Raw genomic sequence first — 24,165 nt, forward strand, 5'->3', positions numbered from 1 at the left:
GTCTCGCTTCCTTTATCCTTGCTGAAACCTTTCTGAAACATGATACTCTTTCACAGCAAATCAAGGACGAGATCGAGTCTCAGCAGCGACCAGTGGCCACTTGCTTGGAGCAAATCCGACAGATTGTGCTCACTGGCGGCGATGTTCTGTCCGCCCCAGAGGTAACCACTCTGGAGAATTCCGGACGGGAGCTGCGCTCGCGCGTCGATCGTGTCAATGATCGCACAGTGCGTCTGCTGCGTCGCCTGGAAGCGGGACGGGATGAGCTCACGAAGCTGCGCAGCGAACTGGATGTGTTCTCCGACTGGCTGCAAATGGCCAGGCGCACCCTCGAGGACAAGGAGCGATCGCTGTCGGATCTGACACGACTCGGATCGCAGGCAGACTCCATTCGGGAGTTTGTCAGCGATGTGATTGGCCATCAGGCCGATCTGCGCTTCATCACCATGGCTGCGCAGAAGTTTGTGGACGAGAGCAAGGAGTTCCTGGGCATCCTCAACGATTTCCGCACTTCGCTGCCAGAGAGACTGCCCCATGTGGAGCCGCTGGCCAGTGCCGAGAGCCCCATACGGCAGGAGGTGTCGCTGGTCTCTGCACAGTACAAGGATCTGCTGAATCGCGTGAATGCACTGCAGGATCGCGTCTCGGGCCTGGGCGGACGCCAGCGGGAGTATCAGGATGCGCTGGACAAGGCCAGCGAGTGGCTGAGGAGCGTGCATCCGCGCGTCTCCCGCCTCATCTCCGAGCCGATTGCCGGCGACCCCAAGGCCGTCCAAGACCAAATGAACGAGGCCAAGGCACTGCACAACGAGCTGCTCTCGAGCGGCCGCCTGGTGGACAACGCCCAGCAGGCGCTCGACAATCTGTTGCGCAGCCTCGGCGGCCAGCTCAGTCCCATGGAGATCAATCAGCTGGAGCTGCCCATCGCCGACATCAAGCAGAGCTACCAGCAGCTGCTGGACAACCTGGGCGAGCACTGCAAGAATCTCGACAAGACGCTCGTGCAGTCGCAGGGCGTGCAAGATGCCCTCGACAGCCTCGGTGGCTGGGTGGGCCAGGCGGAGGACAAGTACAAGCTCAACCTGCGCCCCGCCTCGCTGATCAAGGAGCGACTCCAGGAGCAGATACGCGAGCACAAAGTGCTCCTAGCCGATCTGCAGTCGCACCAGGCCAGCATCGATAGCGTCCAGATCTCGGCCAAGCATCTGCTGGCGAGCGCCTCGAACGCGCGCATCGCCAAGAAGGTGGAAGCCAATCTAAACGACGTCACCGGGAAGTTTGAGAAGCTCTACGAAAAGGTCAACAGGCGTGGCGAGTTCCTGGACGATGTCTACGGCCGCCTTAGCCGCTATCTGGACGAGATTAGCACCGTGGAGCAGCGCATGGGCAGCCTGCAGGAGGCACTGGACAGTCGCGAGACCAGTCTGCTGTCCACCGAGGAGCTGGCCCGTCGCATGCACGAGCTGTCGCGCGACAAGGATCAGCTGGCGCCACAATTCGAGGATTGTGTGCGTCAGGGCAAGGATCTGATTGGTCTGCGCGATGTCACCGACACCGGGGCCCTGCGGGATCGCATTAAGGCTCTAGAGTCGCAGTGGCGCAACATCAACATCAGCATCGATGAGCGGGCAAAGCTGTCGAAGCAGAAGGCCGAGCAGCAGCTCGCCTACGAGGGACTCAAGGACCAAGTGCTCGCCTGGCTGGCCAGCACTGAGGCGCGCGTCAACGGCCTGCCGCCGGTGGCCATCGATCTGGACCGCATTCGGCAGCAGCACGACGAGCTGAAGCCCATCTGCAAGGACTATCGCGACTACGCGCCCACCATTGACAAGATCAACGATGTGGGAGCGCAGTACGATGCCTTGATACGGCCCGAGAGCCCCGCCAGGAAACGCTCCACGTACAGCCCGATCAAGCGGACGAGCCCGCTGCGACGCATGTCCGGAGCGGACCAGAGCGCTAGGAGCCCCAGCCCCACCAAGGGAGGCATTCTGTCGCCACTATCGACTGGTTCCAGTGGATTCGGTAGCCGCAGATCCTCTCAGGATGGCTTCCAGCTGTCGGAGCTGTCGCCCGTGCAGCAGCAGCTGAGCGAGATCAACAATCGCTACGGGCTGATTGGCGTGCGACTCAACGATCGCCAGCACGAGCTGGACAACCTGAGCGAGGAGCTGCGCAAGCAGTACGAGAACCTCAAGGGGCTGGCCCAGTTCCTCGAGCGCGTTCAGCGCCAGGTGCCCAAGGAGTCGGTGTCCAACAAGGAGGAGGCCGAGCGCTGCATCAAGCAGGCGCGCAAGATCCTCGAGGACATGTACGAGAAGCAGAGCCTGCTGGACACCACCAAGGCCCAGATCAAGGACATCCTGCGACGCAAGTCGGATGTGCCCGGCGCCGAGCAGCTGCGCCTCGAGAACAACGGCATCCAGGAGAAGTGGAAGAATCTCAACGACATCTGCAAGAACCGCATCGCCTTCGCGGAGAAGCTGCGCGACTTCCTCGACACCCACGGCAACCTCAAGGGCTGGCTGGACAGCAAGGAGCGCATGCTGACGGTCCTGGGACCCATCTCCTCGGACCCCCGCATGGTCCAGAGCCAGGTGCAGCAGGTGCAAGTGCTCCGCGAGGAGTTCCGCACCCAGCAGCCGCAACTGAAGCACTTGCAGGATCTTGGACACGATGTGGTCGACCATTTGGCCGGCACACCCGATGCCCAGGCCGTCGAGATCAAGCTCAAGGACATCATTGGCAAGTGGGAGGATCTGGTGGGCAAGCTCGATGATCGCGCCAACAGTCTGGGCGGCGCCGCTGACAGTTCCAAGGAGTTCGATGCGGCCGTCAATCGGCTGCGCGAGGCTCTGCAAAACATCAGCGACAGCCTGGACACGCTGCCCTTGGATGGGGATCACCAGGAGAATCTGCGCAAGATCGAGAACCTGGAGCGACAACTGGAGGGCCAACGCCCGCTCCTGGCCGACGTGGAACAGTCCGCGGCCACGCTCTGCAACATTCTCGGAGATCCTGCCTCGCGGGCCGATGTCAATGGCCGCGTGGCCGCCCTGGAGAAGCAGTACTCGGCGCTGCAGAAGAAGCTGGACACCAAGAAGGCCGAGACAGAGGCCTCCCTGCGGGATGGCCGCCACTTTGCCGAGAACTGCTCCAAGACGCTGGGCTGGCTGTCGGGCGAACTCTCGAACCTGAGCGATCGCCTGCTGGTCTCCGCCCACAAGCCGACGCTGCAGCACCAGATCGACACCCACGAGCCCATCTACCGCGAGGTGATGGCCCGCGAGCATGAGGTAATTATGCTCATCAACAAGGGCAAGGATCTGTCCGATCGCCAGCAGGATCGCGGGGTCAAGCGCGACCTGGAGCGCATCCAACAGCAGTGGGAGAAGCTGCGCCGCGAGGCCGTCGATCGGCACACGCGCCTGCAGACATGCATGGAGCACTGCAAAAAGTACTCGCAGACCTCCGAGACATTCCTCGCCTGGCTGCGCACCGCAGAGGACAAGCTGTCAGACCTGACGCCCGGCGTGCTGTCCAAGGCGAAGCTGGAGACGCGTCTGCGCGACTTGCAGACCTTCCGCAGCGAGGTGTGGAAGCACTCTGGGGAGTTTGAGAACACCAAGGGTCTGGGCGACACCTTCCTCAGCAGCTGTGACATCGACAAGGAGCCCATCAAGGCCGAGCTGCAGGACATACGCGATCGCTGGGAGCGCCTGAACAACGACCTCATTGCGCGTGCCCACGAGATTGAGAACTGCTCGCGTCGCCTGGGTGACTTCAACGATGAGCTGCGCAATCTGGATCATTCGCTGGGCCGCTGCGAGGATCGCCTCGCTGCCCACGATGCTTTGGGTGGAGCTGCCAAGGATCCCAAGCTGCTGGAGCGTGTCAAGGCCATACGCGAGGAGCTGACAAACCTGAGCAAGCCCTTGCAGTCGCTCAAGGCTCTGGCCAAGGACATCAGCGCCGAGGCTAGAGCTGCCGGCGGCGATGCCGATCATCTGACCAACGAAGTGGACGGTCTGGCCGATCGCCTCTCAGAGCTGCAGGGACGCCTGGACGATCGTTGCGGTGAGCTGCAATCGGCTGCCACAGCCGTGTCCCAGTTCAACGAGCAAATGAAGAGCCTGGGCATCGATCTGAACGACCTGGAGACGGAGATCGAGAAGCTGTCGCCGCCCGCACGCGAGATTAAGATTGTGCAGCAGCAGCTGGACGATGTTGGCAAGCTTCAGAACAGACTGGACCGTCTGGTGGGTCGCCTCGAAGATGCCGAGCGTGCCGCCGATGTCCTGGTGGACGCTGGCTTTGCCGCAGACACCACGCAGACGCGCGAGCAAATCTCCACGCTGCGCAAGACGCTCGGCCGCCTGGACAATCGAGTGAAGGATCACGAGGACAATCTGCAGGCTACGCTGAAGGCCCTGCGCGAGTTCTACGACAATCAGTCGCAGACCCTCGACGACATTCAGGACGTGAGCGAAGAGTTCAAGCGCATGAAGCCGGTGGGCTCCGAGCTGGATCAGATACGCCGCCAGCAGGAGGACTTCCGCCAGTTCAGGGAGCGCAAGGTGGAGCCGCTGGCCCTCAATGTGGACAAGGTGAATGTGGCCGGACGGGATCTGGTGCGGTCTGCCGGCACCGGAGTCTCGACCAGCACGATCGAGAAGGATCTGGAGAAGCTGAACGATCGCTGGAATGACCTGAAGGAGCGCATGAACGAGCGCGATCGTCGCCTGGACGTGGCCCTGCTGCAGTCTGGCAAATTCCAGGAGGCCCTCGCCGGCCTCTCCAAGTGGCTGAGCGACACCGAGGAGATGGTGGCCAACCAGAAGCCGCCCAGCTGCGACTACAAGGTGGTCAAGGCCCAGTTGCAGGAGCAAAAGTTCCTCAAAAAGATGCTCCTCGATCGCCAGAACTCCATGGGCTCCCTGGCCAATCTCGGCCAGGAGGTGGCCAACCACTGCGAGCCCTCCGAGCGTGCGTCCATCGAGAAGCAGCTGAACGATCTGATGAAGCGCTTCGATGCCCTCACCGACGGTGCCGAGCAGCGCGAGCAGGACTTGGAGGAGGCCATGGAGGTGGCCAAGCGGTTCCACGACAAGATCAGTCCCCTCGAAGTGTGGCTGGACGGCACAGAGCGCGCCGTCAAGTCCATGGAGCTGATACCCACCGACGAGGAGAAGATACAGCAGAGGATACGAGAGCACGATCGCCTGCACGACGAGATTCTCGGCAAGAAGCCCGACTTTACCGATCTGGCCGACGTGGCCGCCCAGCTGATGCATCTCGTCAGCGACGAGGAGGCTGTCAATCTCGGCGAGAAGGTGCGCGGCGTCACCGAGCGCTACACCGGCTTGGTGGATGCCAGCGACAACATTGGCGCCCTGCTCGCCGAGTCCCGCCAGGGACTGCGTCACTTGGTGCTCAGCTACCAGGATTTGGTGGCATGGATGGAGAGCATGGAGAACGAGCTGAAGCGCTTCAAGTCCGTGCCCGTGTACGCCGAGAAGCTGCTCGAGCAGATGGACCATCTGCTGGAGCTCAACGAGAACATTGCCGGCCACGCATCGAATGTCGAGGCCACCGTGGAGTCCGGCGCCGAGCTGATGAAGCACATCTCCAACGACGAGGCCATCCAACTGAAGGACAAGCTCGACTCGCTGCAGCGTCGCTACGGAGATCTGACCAATCGCGGCGGGGATCTGCTGAAGAGCGCACAGAATGCGCTGCCACTGGTGCAGCAGTTCCACGAGGCGCACACGCGACTCGTCGAGTGGATGCAGACAGCCGAGACGGCGCTGGCACCCAGCGAGCCCCGTCAGGCGGATGTCCTGCGATTGGAGGGTGAACTGGCCGAAATGCGGCCCATTTTGGACACCATCAATCAGGTGGGTCCGCAGCTGGGACAACTGTCGCCCGGCGAGGGAGCGGCCACCATCGAGAGCATTGTGACGCGCGACAACCGACGCTTCGACTCGATCGTGGAGCAGATCCAACGCAAGGCCGAGCGGCTGCATTTGAGCAACCAGCGGGCCAAGGAGGTGACCGGCGACATTGATGAGCTGCTGGAATGGTTCCGCGAGATGGACACCACGCTGCGCGAGGCCGATCATCCGGCCATGGAGCCGAAACTGGTGCGTGCCCAGCTGCAGGAGCATCGCTCGATCAACGACGACATCTCCAGTCAGAAGGGACGCGTGCGCGATGTGACTGCCGCCTCCAAGAAGGTGTTGCGGGAGTCGCCGCAGAGCGAGAACACGGCCACGCTGCGCGAGAAGCTGGATGACCTCAAGGAGATCGTCGACACGGTCGCCCAGCTGTGCAGCGAGCGTCTGGGCATCCTTGAGCAGGCCCTGCCCCTGTCGGAGCACTTTGCCGACTCGCACCAGGGCCTCACCGCCTGGCTGGACGACATGGAGCAGCAAATCTCACGCCTGAGCATGCCCGCCCTGCGTCCCGACCAGATCACGCTGCAGCAGGACAAGAACGAGCGTCTGCTGCAGTCGATTGCCGAGCACAAGCCGCTCCTGGACAAGCTGAACAAGACAGGCGAGGCATTGGGGGCACTGGTGGCCGACGAGGACGGTTCGAAGATCAACGAAATTCTCGACACGGACAACGCCCGGTATGCCGCCCTCCGGCTGGAGCTGCGCGAGCGACAGCAGGCGCTGGAGAGTGCCCTGCAGGAGTCCAGTCAGTTCTCCGACAAGCTGGAGGGAATGCTGCGTGCCCTGGCCAATACAGTGGACCAGGTGAACCAGTTGGATCCGCTGTCCGCCCTGCCGCAGAAGATTCGCGAGCAGATCGAGGACAACGACGCTCTGATGGATGACCTGGACAAGCGGCAGGATGCCTTCAGTGCCGTGCAGCGGGCGGCCAATGATGTCATTGCCAAGGCGGGCAACAAGGCCGATCCGGCTGTGCGCGACATCAAGGCGAAGCTGGAGAAGCTCAACAATCTGTGGAACGATGTGCAGAAGGCAACCAAGAAGCGCGGCAGCTCGCTGGACGATATCCTGAGCGTGGCCGAGCCCTTCTGGAAGCAGCTGAACAGCGTGATGAAGACCCTCAAGGACCTGGAGGAGACGCTCTCTTGCCAGGAACCGCCAGCAGCCCAGCCTCAGGACATCAAGAAGCAGCAGGTGGCCCTGCAAGAGATCCGCCATGAGATCGACCAGACCAAGCCCGAGGTCGAGCAGGTGCGCCGTCATGGCAGCAACCTGATGAACATGTGCGGCGAGCCCGACAAGCCAGAGGTGAAGAAGCACATCGAGGACCTGGACAATGCCTGGGACAACATCACGGCGCTGTATGCCAAGCGCGAGGAGAACCTCATCGATGCCATGGAGAAGGCCATGGAGTTCCACGAGACACTCCAGAACCTGCTCAAGTTCCTCACCAAGGCCGAGGACAAGTTTGGCCATCTGGGACCCGTGGGCTCCGACATTGATGCCGTCAAGCGACAGATTGAGCAACTCAAGTCGTTCAAGGATGAAGTCGATCCGCATATGGTCGAAGTAGAAGCATTAAACAGGTAAGCCCCATCCACCCATAAACTTATCCTTCTCTTATCAATTCCCGAATCGATTTAAATCTAATATTTTATCGCCCTTGGTTACGTATCCCCCATCGTCGTCGTGTCAATTGGCAGAGGTCTAGAAAGGCAAGAAATCTCAACAAAAATCTCGTTAGTGCCTTCGTTCGTTCGTTCGTTCATTCGTTCGTTGTGTATTTGTTAAGTGCCTGATAACAGATCACTGGATCTATTGAGATCCACTGAGATTTAAGCTGAATCGAGCATGTATTTTTTGCAATTGACACAGAATCACACACAGTGCACGCTCGATAGAGTGAACCAATTGGAGGCGGCAAGTTAAAGCCTCTTCTATTTATGCCCGGTACTCACATATTTGTGGGTGTAAATTTGATTATTTTGTTGTTAACCAGCTCTGGATCCTTTACCGATCCCACAAACTAGCCAAAAACTCTTTAGCATACACATTTTTTAGGTTACTAGAAAACGGCTGGCCAAGAATCAGAGAAAACTCAGAATTGCGAATTCGATTGAATCCCTCAAGCTGGAGTTTTGATTGAGCGAGTTACAATGGATAATAATTTGTTGTTAGAAATAAATAAATAGTGAGGAATGTAAAGGAATTTGCGCTACAGAAACCACTAGAATAAATGTACTTAAGTGGGCAGCAAACGTAGGGAGTACCGGGTATATTCTAGTGTCGCGGCACCTGTGTGTTTTTCTTACCCGAGCGTGCACCCAAAGTACTACTCGAACTTTTACTCTTAAAAAAATTGCATGAATTGTTAGCTCAACAAAAAAAAAACACTTGCGTCTGGCATTTGTATTGCTTTGCTTGCTGTTACTGCAGATGATTTATTGTAGTGGAATCATTTTGCTAATGCCACATCTGATGCCTCCTTACAGACAAGCTGTGGAACTGACGGAACGCACTTCACCCGAGCAAGCGGCATCCATACGGGAGCCCCTCTTGGTGGTCAATCGTCGCTGGGAGGCTCTGCTGCGCGGCATGGTCGACAGGCAGAAGCAACTGGAGCACGCACTGCTCCACTTGGGTCAATTCCAGCACGCGCTCAACGAGCTGCTGGTCTGGATCGACAGGACAGACGGCACTTTGGATCAGTTGAAGCCGGTAAGAGTTGAAGCTGCCAAATCCCAGCCAGCGGTGGATTAATCTTTGGTTGATTCCTTTACAGATACCCGGAGACCCACAACTGCTCGAGGTTGAGCTGGCCAAGCTAAAGGTGCTGGCCAACGATATACAGGCGCACCAGAACTCGGTGGACACGCTGAACGATGCTGGCAGGCAGCTGATTGAGACGGAGAAGGGTTCCGTGGAGGCGTCGACTACGCAGGAGAAGCTTCGCAAGCTGAACAACGAATGGAAGCAGCTGCTGCAGAAGGCCAGCGACCGCCAGCACGAGTTGGAGGAGGCACTGCGCGAGGCTCATGGCTATATATCCGAGGTCCAAGACATCCTCGGATGGCTGGGCGATGTGGATGCCGTGATTGGAGCCAGCAAGCCAGTGGGTGGCCTCCCAGAGACCGCCACCGAGCAGCTGGAGCGCTTCATGGAGGTGTACAACGAGTTGGACGAGAACAGGCCCAAGGTGGAGACGATCCAGGCCCAGGGCCAGGAGTACATCAAGCGCCAGAACCAGATGAAGGTCTCCTCCAGCAATCTGCAGCACACGCTGCGCACGCTGAAGCAGCGCTGGGACGCCGTCGTCTCGAGGGCATCCGACAAGAAGATCAAGCTGGAGATTGCCCTCAAGGAGGCCACAGAGTTCCACGACACGCTACAAGCGTTCGTCGAGTGGCTGACACAGGCCGAGAAGCAGCTATCGAATGCCGATGCTGTCTCGCGCGTTCTGGAAACGATCCAAGCCCAGATGGAAGAGCACAAGGTGCTGCAGAAGGACGTGAGCACACACCGCGAGGCCATGCTGCTGCTGGACAAGAAGGGCACACATCTCAAGTACTTCAGCCAGAAGCAGGATGTGATCCTCATCAAGAACCTGCTCGTCTCCGTGCAGCATCGTTGGGAGCGCGTTGTCAGCAAGGCGGCGGAGCGCACCAGAGCCCTGGATCATGGCTACAAAGAGGCGCGTGAGTTCAACGATGCCTGGAGCGGCATGATGCAGTATCTGCAGGAGACCGAGCAGGTCCTAGACCAGATCATCGAGGAGGCCACCGCCTCCAAGGAGCCGCAAAAGATCAAGAAGTACATTGCCAAGCTGAAGGAGACCCATCGCCAGCTGGCCGCCAAGCAGACAGTCTATGACGGCACCATGCGCACCGGCAAGAACCTCATGGAGCGTGCGCCCAAGGGCGACAGGCCCGTGCTGGACAAGATGCTGCTGGAGCTGAAGGAGCAGTGGACCCGTGTCTGGTCGAAGAGCATCGAACGCCAGCGCAAGCTGGAGGAGGCCCTGCTGCTGTCGGGCCAGTTCAGCGATGCTTTGGGCGAACTCTTCGAATGGCTGAAGAAGGCCAAGAGCCGCCTGAACGAGAACGGACCCGTCCACGGGGACCTGGAGACGGTGCAGGGTCTGTGCGAGCACCACAAGCACATTGAGCAGGATCTGCAGAAGCGGGCCGCTCAGATGCAGGGCGTGCTGAAGACCGGACGCGATCTGGAGCGATCGGGCAACAATCCCGAGGTGGGACGGCAGCTGGATGAGCTGCAGGCCATTTGGGAGGAGGTGAAGAATGCCGTCGGCAAACGCGGCGAGCGCCTCCAAGTGGCCCTGGTCGATGCTGAGAAGCTGAATGCCCGTGTCCAGGCTCTGTTCGACTGGCTGGATCATGCCGAGCACAAGCTGCGCTACGCCAAGAACGCCCCAGACGATGAGAAGGTGTCGCGCGAGATGATGGACATCCACGTGGAGTTCATGAAGGATCTGCGCGTGCGCGAACGTGAGAAGACGGAGACGTTCGAGTATGCCGAAGACATCATTGGCAAGGCCTATCCGGACGCCATTCCCATCATCAAGAACTGGCTTTCGATCATTCAGCAGCGCTGGGAGGAGGTCCGCCAATGGGCCATCAACCGCGAATCGAAGCTGGGGCTGCACCTGCAGTCGCTCAAGGATCTGGACGATAACATTGAGGAGCTGCTGGCATGGCTGACTGGACTCGAAGGCACTCTGTTGAGTAAGTAACTCGCGACTGCACTTTCCAGTATGTCTAGGAAACTAAAATTGATTTCTACTCACAGACCTGAAGCACGAGCAGCTGCCGGATGAAATTCCACCCGTGGAGAAGCTCATCGAGGACCATAAGGAGTTCATGGAGAACACGGCCCGCCGCCAGACCGAGGTGGATCGCGCCTGCAAGCCGCGCCAGCTGCCACCCGGTGCTCGGAAGCCATCCCGCAGCGGCAAGACGCCAGTGTAAGTAGAAGTTCCGCTCCCAAAATGTTGCCCAGTGGCTGCCACTGGCTTGTAGTAGCACCGCTGTTACCGTACCTCTGTCTGTATATATTTATCTGTTTATTATTATTTTGTACATGTATTTATTTTTGCAATTTCTTTTTGTACTTTCTTTTTGTATCCACTCCGCCACTTTATTGCTACAAAATCAATATCAAAATACTCCCCCCGCAACGTCTTGCACTCTTTCTCTGCCTATCCAAAACAAAAAAACAAAAAAAAACAAACCAAACACCAACAAAAACCAATCAACGATCGATATACAGTCGTGGCTCCAGTCACGATCTGCGTGAACAGTCGCCCGATGGCATGAGGCGTCAAAGGTTTGACCGCAACTTTATACATTCTATAATTTCCGCTACTCGTTATACATCCTATACGCTTACCCGATCGACTCTGCTTACTCACACAAGCATCCTACCCACAAAAAAATACTGAAAAACAGTGTTAGTGAATGCCTAACATCCGCAGAGCCCCACTCCCACCCTCAACCACATGACACTCCAAAGCAACGGTGGAACGGTGAATCGACCTGCCAACCGCTGCTTTAACCATCTCCCGAATGTAGCGCTAAAACACCGTAGCAGCTAATCCACTACCACACCAATCATACAAATCCTGCACACACCTGCTTAATCACTGCTGACAAAAATGTTAAAATTGCTCTCAAACTGTAATCTAATCCATGTCTCTCCTTCTCTCTCTCCCACAGCTTCAAGGGCTCTCGCGACCAGGGACTCAATGCCCGCAAGGGAAGGTGAGTTATCAACGGTTCACACTTTCCAAGTATCTCTGAATAGATAGATTCCGCATGTCTTACAAAATTCACGAAATCAAAAATGAATTTCTTTTGTTTTTTCAAACTTTTCAACTTGCAATATTTTGGAAATGCTGCGTCTACAACTATTCGAACTATACTATAAATATTTATGTATATCTACAAATATCTATTTGGAAATTTATGTATTTTATGTATCTGTGCATTGCGTATTTTGTTCGTGTTACTTTACCATATTTTGTTTTGTTTTTGTCTCTTTTTGAATCTACTTTCATCTACGCCTACGTATACGTTGCCTCATATCGCTCGAATTTCAATCAAAACTATGCATCTTGCCGCTTTATTTGCCCAAAAACAATGTACAATCCAATGATCTGTGTGCAGTCGTGTCACGCCCACACGTGACACGCCCGACAGAGATCGTCTGCCGCACTACGGCCCCAGATTCTCACCAAGGTAAGTGCCGCCCCACACAACATCATCTTCATCATCGAGTGCGCCTCTCACACGCTGTGCATGTCTAGTGCTCGTGTTTCTTATGTAGTTTCGGATTGGATCATCTTTTTGGATCACATCTAGCTCTGGCTCTGGTACAATTTCTCATATTCTGCTCTCCTCCATTTCTAATTAGCTCAACTGGACCCGAACTTGAATTCCGTTCGCCACGCGCCAAGCTTCTGTGGACCAAGTGGCGCGATGTCTGGATGCTCTCATGGGAGCGCCAGCGTCTGCTCAACGATCATCTGCTGTATCTGAAGGATGTGGAGCGTGCACGTAACTTTAGCTGGGACGATTGGCGCAAGCGCGTAAGTATTCCACAGCTTCAAGTTACAGCCGAAACATTATTATTTATGACACTTTTCGTTCCTGCTTAACAGTTCCTCAAGTACATGAACCACAAGAAGTCGCGCCTGACGGATCTGTTCCGCAAAATGGACAAGGACAACAATGGCATGATACCACGCGATGTCTTCATCGACGGAATACTCAACACGAGTAAGTTGCAAGCAACCATTTATGGGGAAACAACTTCATTGCTGATGCCTTCAATTTACTGTAGAATTCGACACATCTGGTTTGGAAATGAAGGCCGTGGCCGATCTGTTCGATCGCAATGGCGAGGGCCTCATTGATTGGCAGGAGTTCATTGCCGCCCTGAGGCCCGACTGGCAAGAGCGCAAGCCTGCCAACGACTCGGACAAGATACACGATGAAGTCAAGCGCCTGGTCATGCTCTGCACGTGCCGACAGAAGTTCCGTGTGTTCCAAGTGGGCGAGGGCAAGTACAGAGTAAGTTCGCCCAAGCTACTGGCCAGCCAGCAGAGACTAATGCTTGCCTCTTTTGCAGTTTGGAGATTCACAGAAATTGCGCCTGGTTCGCATCCTGCGCAGCACTGTTATGGTGCGCGTGGGTGGCGGCTGGGTGGCCCTGGATGAATTCCTGACGAAGAACGATCCCTGTCGCGGTAAGTTTCGAACGAACCGGTTCGGTTAATATTTCTAGCTATCCAAAAAAAACACACCATACTATGTAGTTGTGTTGCGTACACACACACACACATTTTCGAAATTTGTTGAACTTCAACCATTCCATCATCAGTATTCCAGTACCAGTATCAGTCCCAAAATCAGTCCCGATTGCATACAAAACATACATCCATCCATCCAACTATATCTATAATAATATTCTAGCGTAATCTTGTAGTCCACATCTGAAATATTAAACATCTTAAGCCACCCCGCATTCCACATGCATTTTGTCCATCCAGATCCAGATGTGCCATGCATCGCCCTGATCATCCATACATCTCATATAAACCAATAGAAAATCATATGCATATCACATTTAGGTACAGTTGTGCTTAACAACTAATTATGATTTAATGCTAAATATTAATAATACCAAACGGATATGGTCATTTAACCACAACCAACAACCAACCAACAATAAAATATATTGTGCCTAAAACAAAATAAAAAAAAAAACAAAAAATCAACACCCCTTGGAAAAATTAAAACAAGAAACCTCTAAACAGTTCTGACCATCGATTAAACCTCATTCTACTCGTACTCTACTATATAATTTTGGTCCAAAAGTTGCCTAAAAAAAAGCTACAAATTAACAGTCGCGTTTGTTTTTATTGCCATCCAGCCAGCGCCTATGCCGCCTCATACACAATAACCCAAACGAAATCAACAAGCAAAAACCCCAATGAAATCCAAAGCCCAGCCTAGCCTTGGATTTAGCCTTTTTGCTGTACTCATGCTCATTTATGTCGCTTCGATTCTTAACTGCGTAACAATTGATATATATGTACTATGCCCATAAAACTCACCCATAACCACATCCTTCCTGCCTTTCCTTCCTACTGTATCTAGTATTAGATAGTGCTATTAACCGGGTAACATCGCCAGCAACGCCTAACTGCTATATGTAATACTATTACTCGTAGACCTACTTTAATGCATGATCTTCATTTTGTTAACCCACTCGCTCTGTTGCTTTCCAACTAACATTCTGCTTAACAGCTGCAGTCGCGCCTGCTGTTAACTAACAGCACTGGAGTGCCGTTCATGTCACCCATTCTATGTTTGAAGCCTCTCACCAAATTTCGTTGTGCGTCTAGTCTCGTCTCTTGCCAAAATTAGATAACAATTGAATTTTTGTGTATCTGTGTTTTTTGTTTCGTTTTTTACTAATCAAATTTTATGTTTCCCCCTTTTTCTTTTTTTCCAAATGGTTATTTTCCGTTTCTTATTGAACCGAAATACCGAAAAATGATTGAATCTGTTGAATAAATGATCCCGATAAATATGTAAACACTTCGCTTGCGCCGCCCACGCCCACGTCCACGCCCACGCCCGATATGCACCCGCCTGTGCCCACAAAACACGAACAAAAACCAAACATAACAAACACTGAAAATACTGTGTCAAATTCTACTTTGCGGTAACGATATTTCGCTGTTATTGTTGTTGTTTGTTTATATGTTCGCCCTACAACAAACATTGCCCGAAAACATACTCGTGCGCGCCTGTATCGTGTATGTGTTGTGTGTGTGTGGTGTCTATATATGTGTTTGCATATATATATATATATTACCACCATGTCAACCGCTACCGCCTGCCTAATGCCACACTGTTACCGCCTCGGAGCAGCCAAGGGACGCACTAACATTGAGCTGCGCGAACAATTCATATTGGCCGATGGCGTCTCGCAGAGCATGGCCGCATTCACGCCCAGACGTTCCACGCCCAATGCAGCCGCCACTGCCACCTCCTCACCCAATGCCCAAAATGGCGGCAGCTCCAACTTGCCGCCATATATGAGTGGACAGGGTCCCATCATCAAGGTAAATCAAAGAACAGAAACTAAGCGTTACGCGGGTAACGAGTAACAAGTAACAAGTATCAGAAAGTGTGAAACCCTGACCCCAATCACCACCCCCCACCAAACCTTCTCTATCCATCCATCCGTACATCCATTAAGGAAGGGCACGAGGTATGTAAGTGCGCCTTTCGTTTTGGGTTATTTCGTTGTGTGTGTTGTTGACAAAGCAAAGCTCTCGCCAAAGCTGCTGCTGCGCCGCCGACTCTTGATTTGTTGTACTATATCTGCATGAGAACATTTTCGTATAATTTTAATTGTACGTACCGTATATGCATACATATATATTGTTGTTGCCTCTCTATTCATTTTTGCGACATTTTTGAGTTAATGCTAGAGTACAGTACACCCCGTCCAAGCACAAGAGGCCATTGAGGTTGTTAGGCGCTAGGCGCTAGGTTGTTAGGTTGTTGTCCATGGCTTAAATGATCATATGCCGTTTGCCAGCTGCCTTATGCTGTCCAATGTTGGCTAAACGTATCCAAAATTGATTTCTATACATGTAGCTGATGAGCACTTGGCCGAATTAATGCCAATCTTTGAGAAAATCCGTGCTCAAGACCAAGTTCCATGCGCCTTTCCTATACACATGGGTGCCGGCGGCACGGTATTCGTCCGATGCAATACCAGCCGCTCGGTCCCGCTGAGTCCACATGTGCTGCATTGTCATCCAACAACACACTGGGTAAGTGCATTGTCCATTGATTGGCGGCGGAGTGAGAGAAGGATGAGCCGCAGAAGCCACAGAAGGAGGAGAATCTCTGAATCAATTCGGTTCCATTTTCAGCGGGTCTAGTGGGGGTCCAATCGTCACAAAAAAGATCACAGCTAATCGTTAGCTCTCTTCCACACAGGTTCGCGAGCGATCCGTTCGTTCCATTCCCATGTCGCGGCCATCACGCTCGTCCCTCTCGGCCAGCACACCCGACTCTCTGAGCGACAACGAGGGCAGCCACGGCGGACCCTCGGGCCGGTACACACCGCGCAAGGTCACCTACACGAGCACACGCACAGGCCTCACGCCAGGAGGCTCTCGTGCCGGCTCCAAGCCCAACTCACGCCCGCTCAGCAGACAAGGATCGAAGCCACCATCTCGACATGGCTCCACGCTGTCGCTGGATAGCACGGGTAAGCTTCAGCTGCGCATTTCGATCTTCCAATGGATTCCAATTTATATTTCTTTATATTCCCGCAGACGATCACACGCCTTCACGCATTCCGCAACGGAAACCATCAACGGCAAGCACTGCCAGCGGCACTACGCCTCGGCCAGCGCGACTCTCAGTGACGACCACCACGCCAGGCAGTCGCCTGAATGGCTCCAGCACCATTACCCGTAAAACCGCCTCCGGCTCGGCCAGTCCAGCACCCACAAGGTAGGATTTTGGTGACAGTTGCTCTGCCATGACACATTTCAGAGCGGGGAATTCAATGGGGATAGTGGGGCATAAAATCAATCAATCCTTATTAATTTATGACTTTTATTTTCCACATTATTTTCGGTTTACCGCATTAACCTTTGAACAACACAACTCACACAAACAAACAAACAACCAACCAAACATCATGATACGCTAACAAACAACTCCAATTGGCATTTGAAACATTTGAAATTTTGCTTGAACGCAACTAAAACAAAACAAATAAAAATAAAAATACCTGCATATGCCCGAAAACCCTATCCAAAAAATAAAACGAAAAACAAAATACTCAAAACAGCAACGGAGGCATGAGTAGATCATCCAGTATACCAGCACTAACAGGCTTCGGCTTCAAACCAATTAGGTAATACCGCTCTCAAGGCTCTCAACTCCACACTTAACATAATTACAAGTTCATAAGCTTAGGCTAGACATAAGACATATCATGAAATAGCGCAGGATGGTGGATCAGTGGTTATGGTTTATTATATAGATATATGCTAACTACTCGTATTGTTGTACTTACCATCCCCACACCTAAAGCCGCCCATCACGGATACCGATTAAGATACCCTCATTCGATTCCAAGTCAACATCGCCCACCAACTCGACTACGAATCCAACCAGCTTGGGGTAAAGTTGATAAGCACTCAAGAAAGACATTTACTAGCAAATTTACAACTCTATCTATAGCAAGTAATTATTATCTAATTAATGTTGTTTTTAAGTTATTTGTACCTTGATTGTTGGACCCTTTCCGAGCATGTCGAATGTCGGAACTGTCAATGTGCGCATGCCACTGCCATGAAAACAACCAGCAACAAAAGCTTTCAACTAATGCTTTATTTATCTAAGATTTATTTCTAGATTAGTATTACTTTTGTTTCTGTTATTTGTTAAATGATTTGGAAATCATTTGTTTAATCATTTGACTAACTGATCTCCTGCTTATAGGCGAAACATCAGCGGAAGCTCGACCCCGTCGGGTATGCAGACACCGCGCAAGAGTTCGGCGGAGCCGACATTCAGCTCGACCATGCATCGCACAGCGCGCGGCACCACACCAACGGAGAAGCGCGAACCTTTCCGGCTCTAGGATGGCTAAATGAGGAGAAATATGGAGACGAAGAATGCCAATATTTAAACCATACACACAACCAACAAACTTATGTACTAACTACGCACTGATGTTCTAAACTAAACTAAACCCCGCTCCCCAATAATCGTGAGAGAGACTACATTAGCAATGAATGTAGCAGGAACACACACAGCACACAGTTCTGTAGAGACTAACATTCAAGTGCCCGTTTATACCACTTACGAGTATAGTATATATTTTGTAAAAGACACATACGTACATATGTATGTAGAGGATATGTGGAAGACGCAGACATACATATAGCTAGCACACAAAGTTGATCGGAGAAGCAAGCAACCTACTTACGAGTACTACTAATAAAAATACTACACTACCTTTTGCTACTACTAATTTGTAATGTCCACTACCCCCCTCCCATTCACTAGTTATACATGTTTCCAAAATTATAATTTGTATATACTTATAAACGAAACGACGAGAAAACAAGCGTAAATTAATGAAAAATACACTCCAAGTGCTCCAAGGCAAGTAAAAGAATTACAAAATAATAAAAATCTAAAAATATATCGAAAAAAAACACATTCGAATGAAATGTCGGGACCTCTGTGGCAAACCTTTCTGTGTCCATGTGTCACCATTAAAATCGCCAGTTTGATGGTCCACTAGCCAGCTAGGGGCGTGGCAGAGGTCGTACGGCCAAAAAAATAACTAAAACACATTTAAGAGAAAAAAATTTGATTTTGTTCTGTTATTAAACTAATAGGATTGTGAAAAATGTAAGCCGCATAAAGAAAATATTTAATTATATACTAAAAGTCATTACTATAAGTTTAATTAATATTTAACTGTTAAGTGAAAAACACACACGTACTACAAACAAACAAACACACCCACACACACACAGATTTTGTATTGCATAATTATTTTGTTTTTGATATATGCAATTGCAACGCAACGAAAGTGGGAGAAATTGAAGCGAGTTGCGTCCCTCCCTTTATATAAATATTGTAAAATACTAATACTAAATTATTTTGTTGTACGAATCGAAAGAAAATGCATTAAACACGTTTTTTGTAATTCTATTAAATTAAAACAATTTAAATGAGAAATAAAATTTACAAAAAATATAACATAAAACCATGATTTGTACGTACTTAATATTTGATTCCTGTTTCCCCGCTTCACAGTAAAACTTCGCTGCTTATTCCATGATTTAGGTAGTTGATTTTATTCGTTATGGTTCCCAATCGTATTATTTATTTGACACATTGAAATTGAATTTTCGATACCCGAGTATGACTGTACACGAGTATAACCTTCGTCGATCCATGCGGATGTCGGATGTACAGGTCTTTTTATCTACACAAACACTCAATAAATTACAACATTTAATTTGTGCATGCATGCACAGTGCATTTCACTGTCTCTGTCACGGTCTCGGGCCTCATCTGACATCTAACTTCCCTTCCTTTTGCTGACTGACTAGATGGGGGTTCGTGGTTGGTTCCAACTTCAAGTATTTATGATGCTAGCGACTGCTAGATAGGGGGAAGGGGGAGATAAATATTTATGCTAAACATTGAGAGCAACTGCAGATTATGCGATGCGTATGGTAATATCAATATCAATATCAGTGTCTTCTTGGCCATCGTGTCTGTCGTGTGTATCGGATCGTATCGTATGGTATGGAGTGCTTCGTCAACGCCAGCGCTGCCAGTGGTGCTGCTAAATACATGCTTGCTTTACTCTCTAGCTATCAAACCTAGTCATCCTCATCCTCATTCTCATAATCGTAATCGTAATATCGTCTCGGCATGGTGCCGCAAGTCTTTTGCAAACCATTACAAATATCATTATAGTTAATATACAACTAAATATCAATGTTAATAGAAAATTAGCTAACCCGGTTCGCTAAAGCTAACTAAACATAAATACGACAAAAAAAACATTCACAGAAACGAGTGCGCCTCACGAAACGAAACTTAAAAGAATCTGCTCTGTCTGGGATGGTGCTGGATTGTGTATTAGCAGCATGGCAACGCAATGGGTATCCGGAGCCGCATCAGTTCTGGAAGCCATTGTCACCTGGTAGGGCCAGAGCAGGCAGACTGAGCCTTTGCCTGCTTTCCTGTCCCTGTAGTTGCGGCACTGCTTGCGCCCGAAGTGCCTCCAGTTGCGGCCGGGTTTGGCTCGCGATCGCGGTCGGCACGATGGTGGTGTCCATGGTGCTGATGGCGCCTGTTGCCGCGATAGTGACGACGATTATGATGCTGATAGTTGTTGTTTGTCGGCTCTGTCATGACACGATGCGTCTCCTGCACAACGGGTGCAAAAGTAGAGCTGCTTGTGGGTTTTGTGGCTTCGTCCTTGGCTGGTCCCTCCAACTTCCTAGCGGCCTCCGCCTCTTCACGACGACGACGACGCCGTACATCCTCCTCCGTCTCAATGGAAATGACAGCAGCACTATCGGCCTTTACATCAATGATGGCCCCACGACTCTTTTGCTGCAGATACAGCTGTGACATGCGCTGCTGCATTTCTCTAAGCTCCTGGGTCACTTTGAACTCGGGAGCGTTGATAAGCTCTGAGGGCGGCATGGCGCACTTCAGACTGTCTGACTCATCGCTGATGTGTTCCCGACAAACGGGGCACAAAGCCTGGAAGGGATCGGCCGTCTTCTGCAGCCAGGCGGGCAGCTTCTCAAACTCCTCCTGGTAGTTGCGCCGCAGTGCATTCAAGTGCCTGGCTAGGCAGTAGCTGTGCAGGTAGTGAAAGCACTCGGTTCGAGTGAACTCGTCTCCCTCGGCGAATCCATACAGGCAGACAACGCACTGTCCGCTGGGCAGGTTGCTGCCAGTCAGATGCTCCCTCACCACCTCAATCAGGTCAAAGACGACGGGAAAGCCCAACGATTCCTTGATCTTGACATTGCAGGCGGTGCGTATGGCCTCCAAGCGAGCGTCGTCTAGCCCCCGGGGTCGAAGCAGTTTAAATGTGGGACTGGCGTCTGGGTAACCCGGCGTCGGCTGAACCTGCAGCGTAACACATACGTACTGCTGCTCGGACTCTTCTCCAGTCAGCGGAAGAACTGTCGTTTCGATTAGGTCCACGTCGCCGCTTATGTTGGGAGGTAATTTCTGTGTTTAGTAGCATAAAGATTCGGTTTTCAGATAACCTACCTGGCAGTGCGCTTGATGCAAACATCCTCCATTAGAATTGCCTCCAGCGATTCCACCTCGTCTTGTAATCTGTGGGAAAACACTTTCCGTTAATAGAAAGCCGCTTTGCAAACAATTTTCATTCACTTACGCGTCCATTTTATTCGGTTTTCAGTGCTGAATTTGAGTATTTTTGAGTTTTAAAAAATCGATTTGAGACACCTAAACAGTGTGACCGCGGATGAGTCGTTATAATATACCGCATGACCCTCAAAACTATACCTTCTCATTTTCAAAATATACCGTAAATCATACAAAAATCATTTTCCTCTATTTGGATATTGCCAGCTGGTTGTGACTCTCAGCGCTAATATTATTATTTTCTGCGATTGTAGAATCGATTGTCTGTGGACAGAGAGCCTTAGTTTTCCAGTATTTTGCTTCGCAAGGGCACTAACCAAATAGTATAATAGATATCCAGCTTTGAAGAAGCAAAACGTCACCGCAAAATGTGCGCCTTGGAGTCCCAGGCCTCTGCCTGGAGTCCCGGCTACAAGTATTAGTGCATGTAGAACACGCAGCAGAAGCCCAAGCTACATGGGTATTAGTGTTTGTAGAGCGCGCAGCTAGAAGCTACATTTGTATAAGTTCGTGTAGCCAATGATTTTGTAGCGCTCCAAACCGGTTTCACACGGACACTGCAAGCAATGTATGTGTTGGTGCGTTGACTTCCTAAACTCACAGTTTAGGAAAGAAAATTCGTTTTGATGATTTGATTTTGTTTTCGGGGCTTGGCGTATGAACCTGACCTGCCGCAACATGTGCAGAATGAGGGGTGGGGTTGGTGGCCAGACCCTTGGGGGTTGGAAAAATAAATATACCAATAAAAGTTGTTATTGTATTTGAATGCTGTAATTGTTTTAAATGCAGATTTTATACTGCTTTATTCAAAATTGTATGCATATTATGGAAACGCCGTCGCTTCTCGACTTCGTTGCTGCCGTATTATCAACATTGTTACCAAATCCATCTTTTACAGACAAATCATTTCATTTCATACAACTTTTCAACTGCTGTTCTCGTCGTCGTTTCTGTTCTCGACTTCATGTGCGCTTTAATTGTTAGCGCTTGAAACCTTTTCATTTTTTTTTTTTTTTTGCTTTTGAGCTAACATATTATTCAAAATGAAAACCCTCAAGACTTTATGAAGTAGCTTGCCCCTCAATATCAAAATAAATTTGTTTTGTGTGACCTTTATATGCCTTATATAATTTAGGGTGAAAGGGGTAACGGATATTAACATCTGAATATGTATACAAATAATGAATTGCGGCAATCGACTTTTGCGATACAAATATTTCCCATTAGAGTATTCAGAGTCACGGTGTGAACAAGCAAAAGTTTTGACGGAACGGGACATGGAGACATGTTTGATGGCAAGGCGGCTGCCTTGCACATGTAATACACATTAACACTTGCACATTTTCCTCCGTCTCCCATCGGCAAATCGAGATTTGGACAACTGACCTCAAATTTGATGCCCAAAAAACAAGGCACTAAAATCTGCATAGACCCACCGCGTACTTATTTTTTGTTTTATTTGTGTACATAATTTACATATGTATGTATAATGTACATACTATGTATGTGTAAATTTGTGCACAATGAGCTAACGATCAGCTTAACTATAAATTATAAATACAAACAAATGTACAAAATTACATACATACATACATACAGTATATACATAGTATATATATATTCTTCATCTATTACTATTACTACTACAATATATATATATACAATATATATATAAATATATAAACATATATATATATTTATATAAAAAAAAATAATAAGTACGCGGTGGGTCTATGCAGATTTTAGTGCCTTGCTTGGGCATCAAATTTGAGGTCAGTTGTCCAAATCTCGATTTGCCGATGGGAGACGGAGGAAAATGTGCAAGTGTTAATGTGTGTACATGTGCAAGGCAGCCGCCTTGCCATCAAACATGTCTCCATGTCCCGTTCCGTCAAAACTTTTTGCTTGTTCACACCGTGACTCTGAATACTCTAATGGGAAATATTTGTATCGCAAAGTCGATTGCCGCAATTCATTATTTGTATACATATTCAGATGTTAATATCCGTTACCCCTTTCACCCTAAATTATATAAGGCATATAAAGGTCACACAAAACAAATTTATTTTGATATTGAGGGGCAAGCTACTTCATAAAGTCTTGAGGGTTTTCATTTTGAATGGTATGTTAGCTCACAAGCAAAAAAAAAAAAATGAAAAGGTTTCAAGCGCTAACAATTAAAGCGCACATGAAGTCGAGAACAGAAACGACGACGAGAACAGCAGTTGAAAAGTTGTATGAAATGAAATGATTTGTCTGTAAAAGATGGATTTGGTAACAATGTTGATAATACGGCAGCAACGAAGTCGAGAAGCGACGGCGTTTCCATAATATGCATACAATTTTGAATAAAGCAGTATAAAATCTGCATTTAAAACAATTACAGCATTCAAATACAATAACAACTTTTATTGGTATATTTATTTTTTCCAACCCCCAAGGGTCTGGCCACCAACCCCCACCCCTCATTCTGCACATGTTGCGGCAGGTCAGGTTCATACGCCAAGCCCCGAAAACAAAATCAAATCATCAAAACGAATTTTCTTTCCTAAACTGTGAGTTTAGGAAGTCAACGCACCAACACATACATTGCTTGCAGTGTCCGTGTGAAACCGGTTTGGAGCGCTACAAAATCATTGGCTACACGAACTTATACAAATGTAGCTTCTAGCTGCGCGCTCTACAAACACTAATACCCATGTAGCTTGGGCTTCTGCTGCGTGTTCTACATGCACTAATACTTGTAGCCGGGACTCCAGGCAGAGGCCTGGGACTCCAAGGCGCACATTTTGCGGTGACGTTTTGCTTCTTCAAAGCTGGATATCTATTATACTATTTGGTTAGTGGCAAGGGGCACCGTGTGACCGAGTACCAAAATACCAAAAATACCAAACACAGCAGCATGCGCCTACCACCCGGCTGGACATTCTGCCTCTGCAATGTCAGTAGCTGGCCAAACTTAGTGCTGCGGAAATACATACAAATTATAAGTTTTATGTTCTGCAAAGGAGAACGTAGGACATACCGAAATTTGACAGCGATCCCTTTGCCAATACGCAAGTCGGCGCCCACGCATAGCACATGGAATAGTCGGCCTTCGCGCTGAACAAGTCCCCGTTCACCTCTTTATAAACAAAACCTGACATTTCTATCAGCTTAATCCAAATTTCTTTCAAGTCGACCTGTGGCTCTGTTTACAAAAT

The 24,165-nt window shown here is 50.3% G+C and overlaps 2 protein-coding genes across 42 annotated transcripts in view; one reads left to right on the forward strand and one right to left on the reverse strand.

Annotated features, from left to right (window-relative positions):
• Nucleotides 1-18,242, forward strand: part of LOC117891140 (microtubule-actin cross-linking factor 1) — a 67,485-nt gene extending 49,243 nt beyond the window's left edge. For 13 of the 41 annotated variants that reach the window (XM_034796372.1, XM_034796373.1, XM_034796374.1 and 10 more), the window contains 18 exons: nt 57-7,543; nt 7,661-7,696; nt 8,450-8,675; nt 8,740-10,699; nt 10,764-10,938; nt 11,244-11,300; nt 11,690-11,734; nt 12,140-12,211; nt 12,387-12,561; nt 12,634-12,751; nt 12,816-13,045; nt 13,104-13,221; nt 14,915-15,108; nt 15,998-16,271; nt 16,339-16,519; nt 16,863-16,928; nt 17,108-17,197; nt 17,519-18,242. In XM_034796372.1, coding sequence (XP_034652263.1) covers nt 57-7,543; nt 7,661-7,696; nt 8,450-8,675; nt 8,740-10,699; nt 10,764-10,938; nt 11,244-11,300; nt 11,690-11,734; nt 12,140-12,211; nt 12,387-12,561; nt 12,634-12,751; nt 12,816-13,045; nt 13,104-13,221; nt 14,915-15,108; nt 15,998-16,271; nt 16,339-16,519; nt 16,863-16,928; nt 17,108-17,197; nt 17,519-17,660 — 11,646 coding nt within the window. In that variant the 3' untranslated portion in view covers nt 17,661-18,242. Of the gene's footprint in view, nt 1-56; nt 7,544-7,660; nt 7,697-8,449; nt 8,676-8,739; nt 10,700-10,763; nt 10,939-11,243; nt 11,301-11,689; nt 11,735-12,139; nt 12,212-12,386; nt 12,562-12,633; nt 12,752-12,815; nt 13,046-13,103; nt 13,222-14,914; nt 15,109-15,649; nt 15,829-15,997; nt 16,272-16,338; nt 16,520-16,862; nt 16,929-17,107; nt 17,261-17,518 lie in introns of all 41 variants that reach the window. The other 28 variants (XM_034796387.1, XM_034796366.1, XM_034796383.1 and 25 more) reach the window with 15 other exon arrangements.
• Nucleotides 18,243-18,864: 622 nt separating this feature from the next.
• Nucleotides 18,865-21,102, reverse strand: LOC117891150 (E3 ubiquitin-protein ligase RNF25). Its single transcript, XM_034796403.1, has 3 exons — nt 20,973-21,102; nt 20,843-20,911; nt 18,865-20,780 (listed from the first exon to the last, which is right to left on the reverse strand). Exons 1-3 carry the CDS (start codon nt 20,978-20,980, stop codon nt 19,745-19,747), a joined length of 1,113 nt encoding a protein of 370 aa, XP_034652294.1. The 5' UTR covers nt 20,981-21,102; the 3' UTR covers nt 18,865-19,744.
• Between the last annotated feature and the right edge of the window lie 3,063 nt (nt 21,103-24,165).

This window comes from Drosophila subobscura, chromosome E, assembly GCF_008121235.1.
Source record: "Drosophila subobscura isolate 14011-0131.10 chromosome E, UCBerk_Dsub_1.0, whole genome shotgun sequence".
Classification (NCBI taxonomy): domain Eukaryota; kingdom Metazoa; phylum Arthropoda; class Insecta; order Diptera; family Drosophilidae; genus Drosophila; species Drosophila subobscura.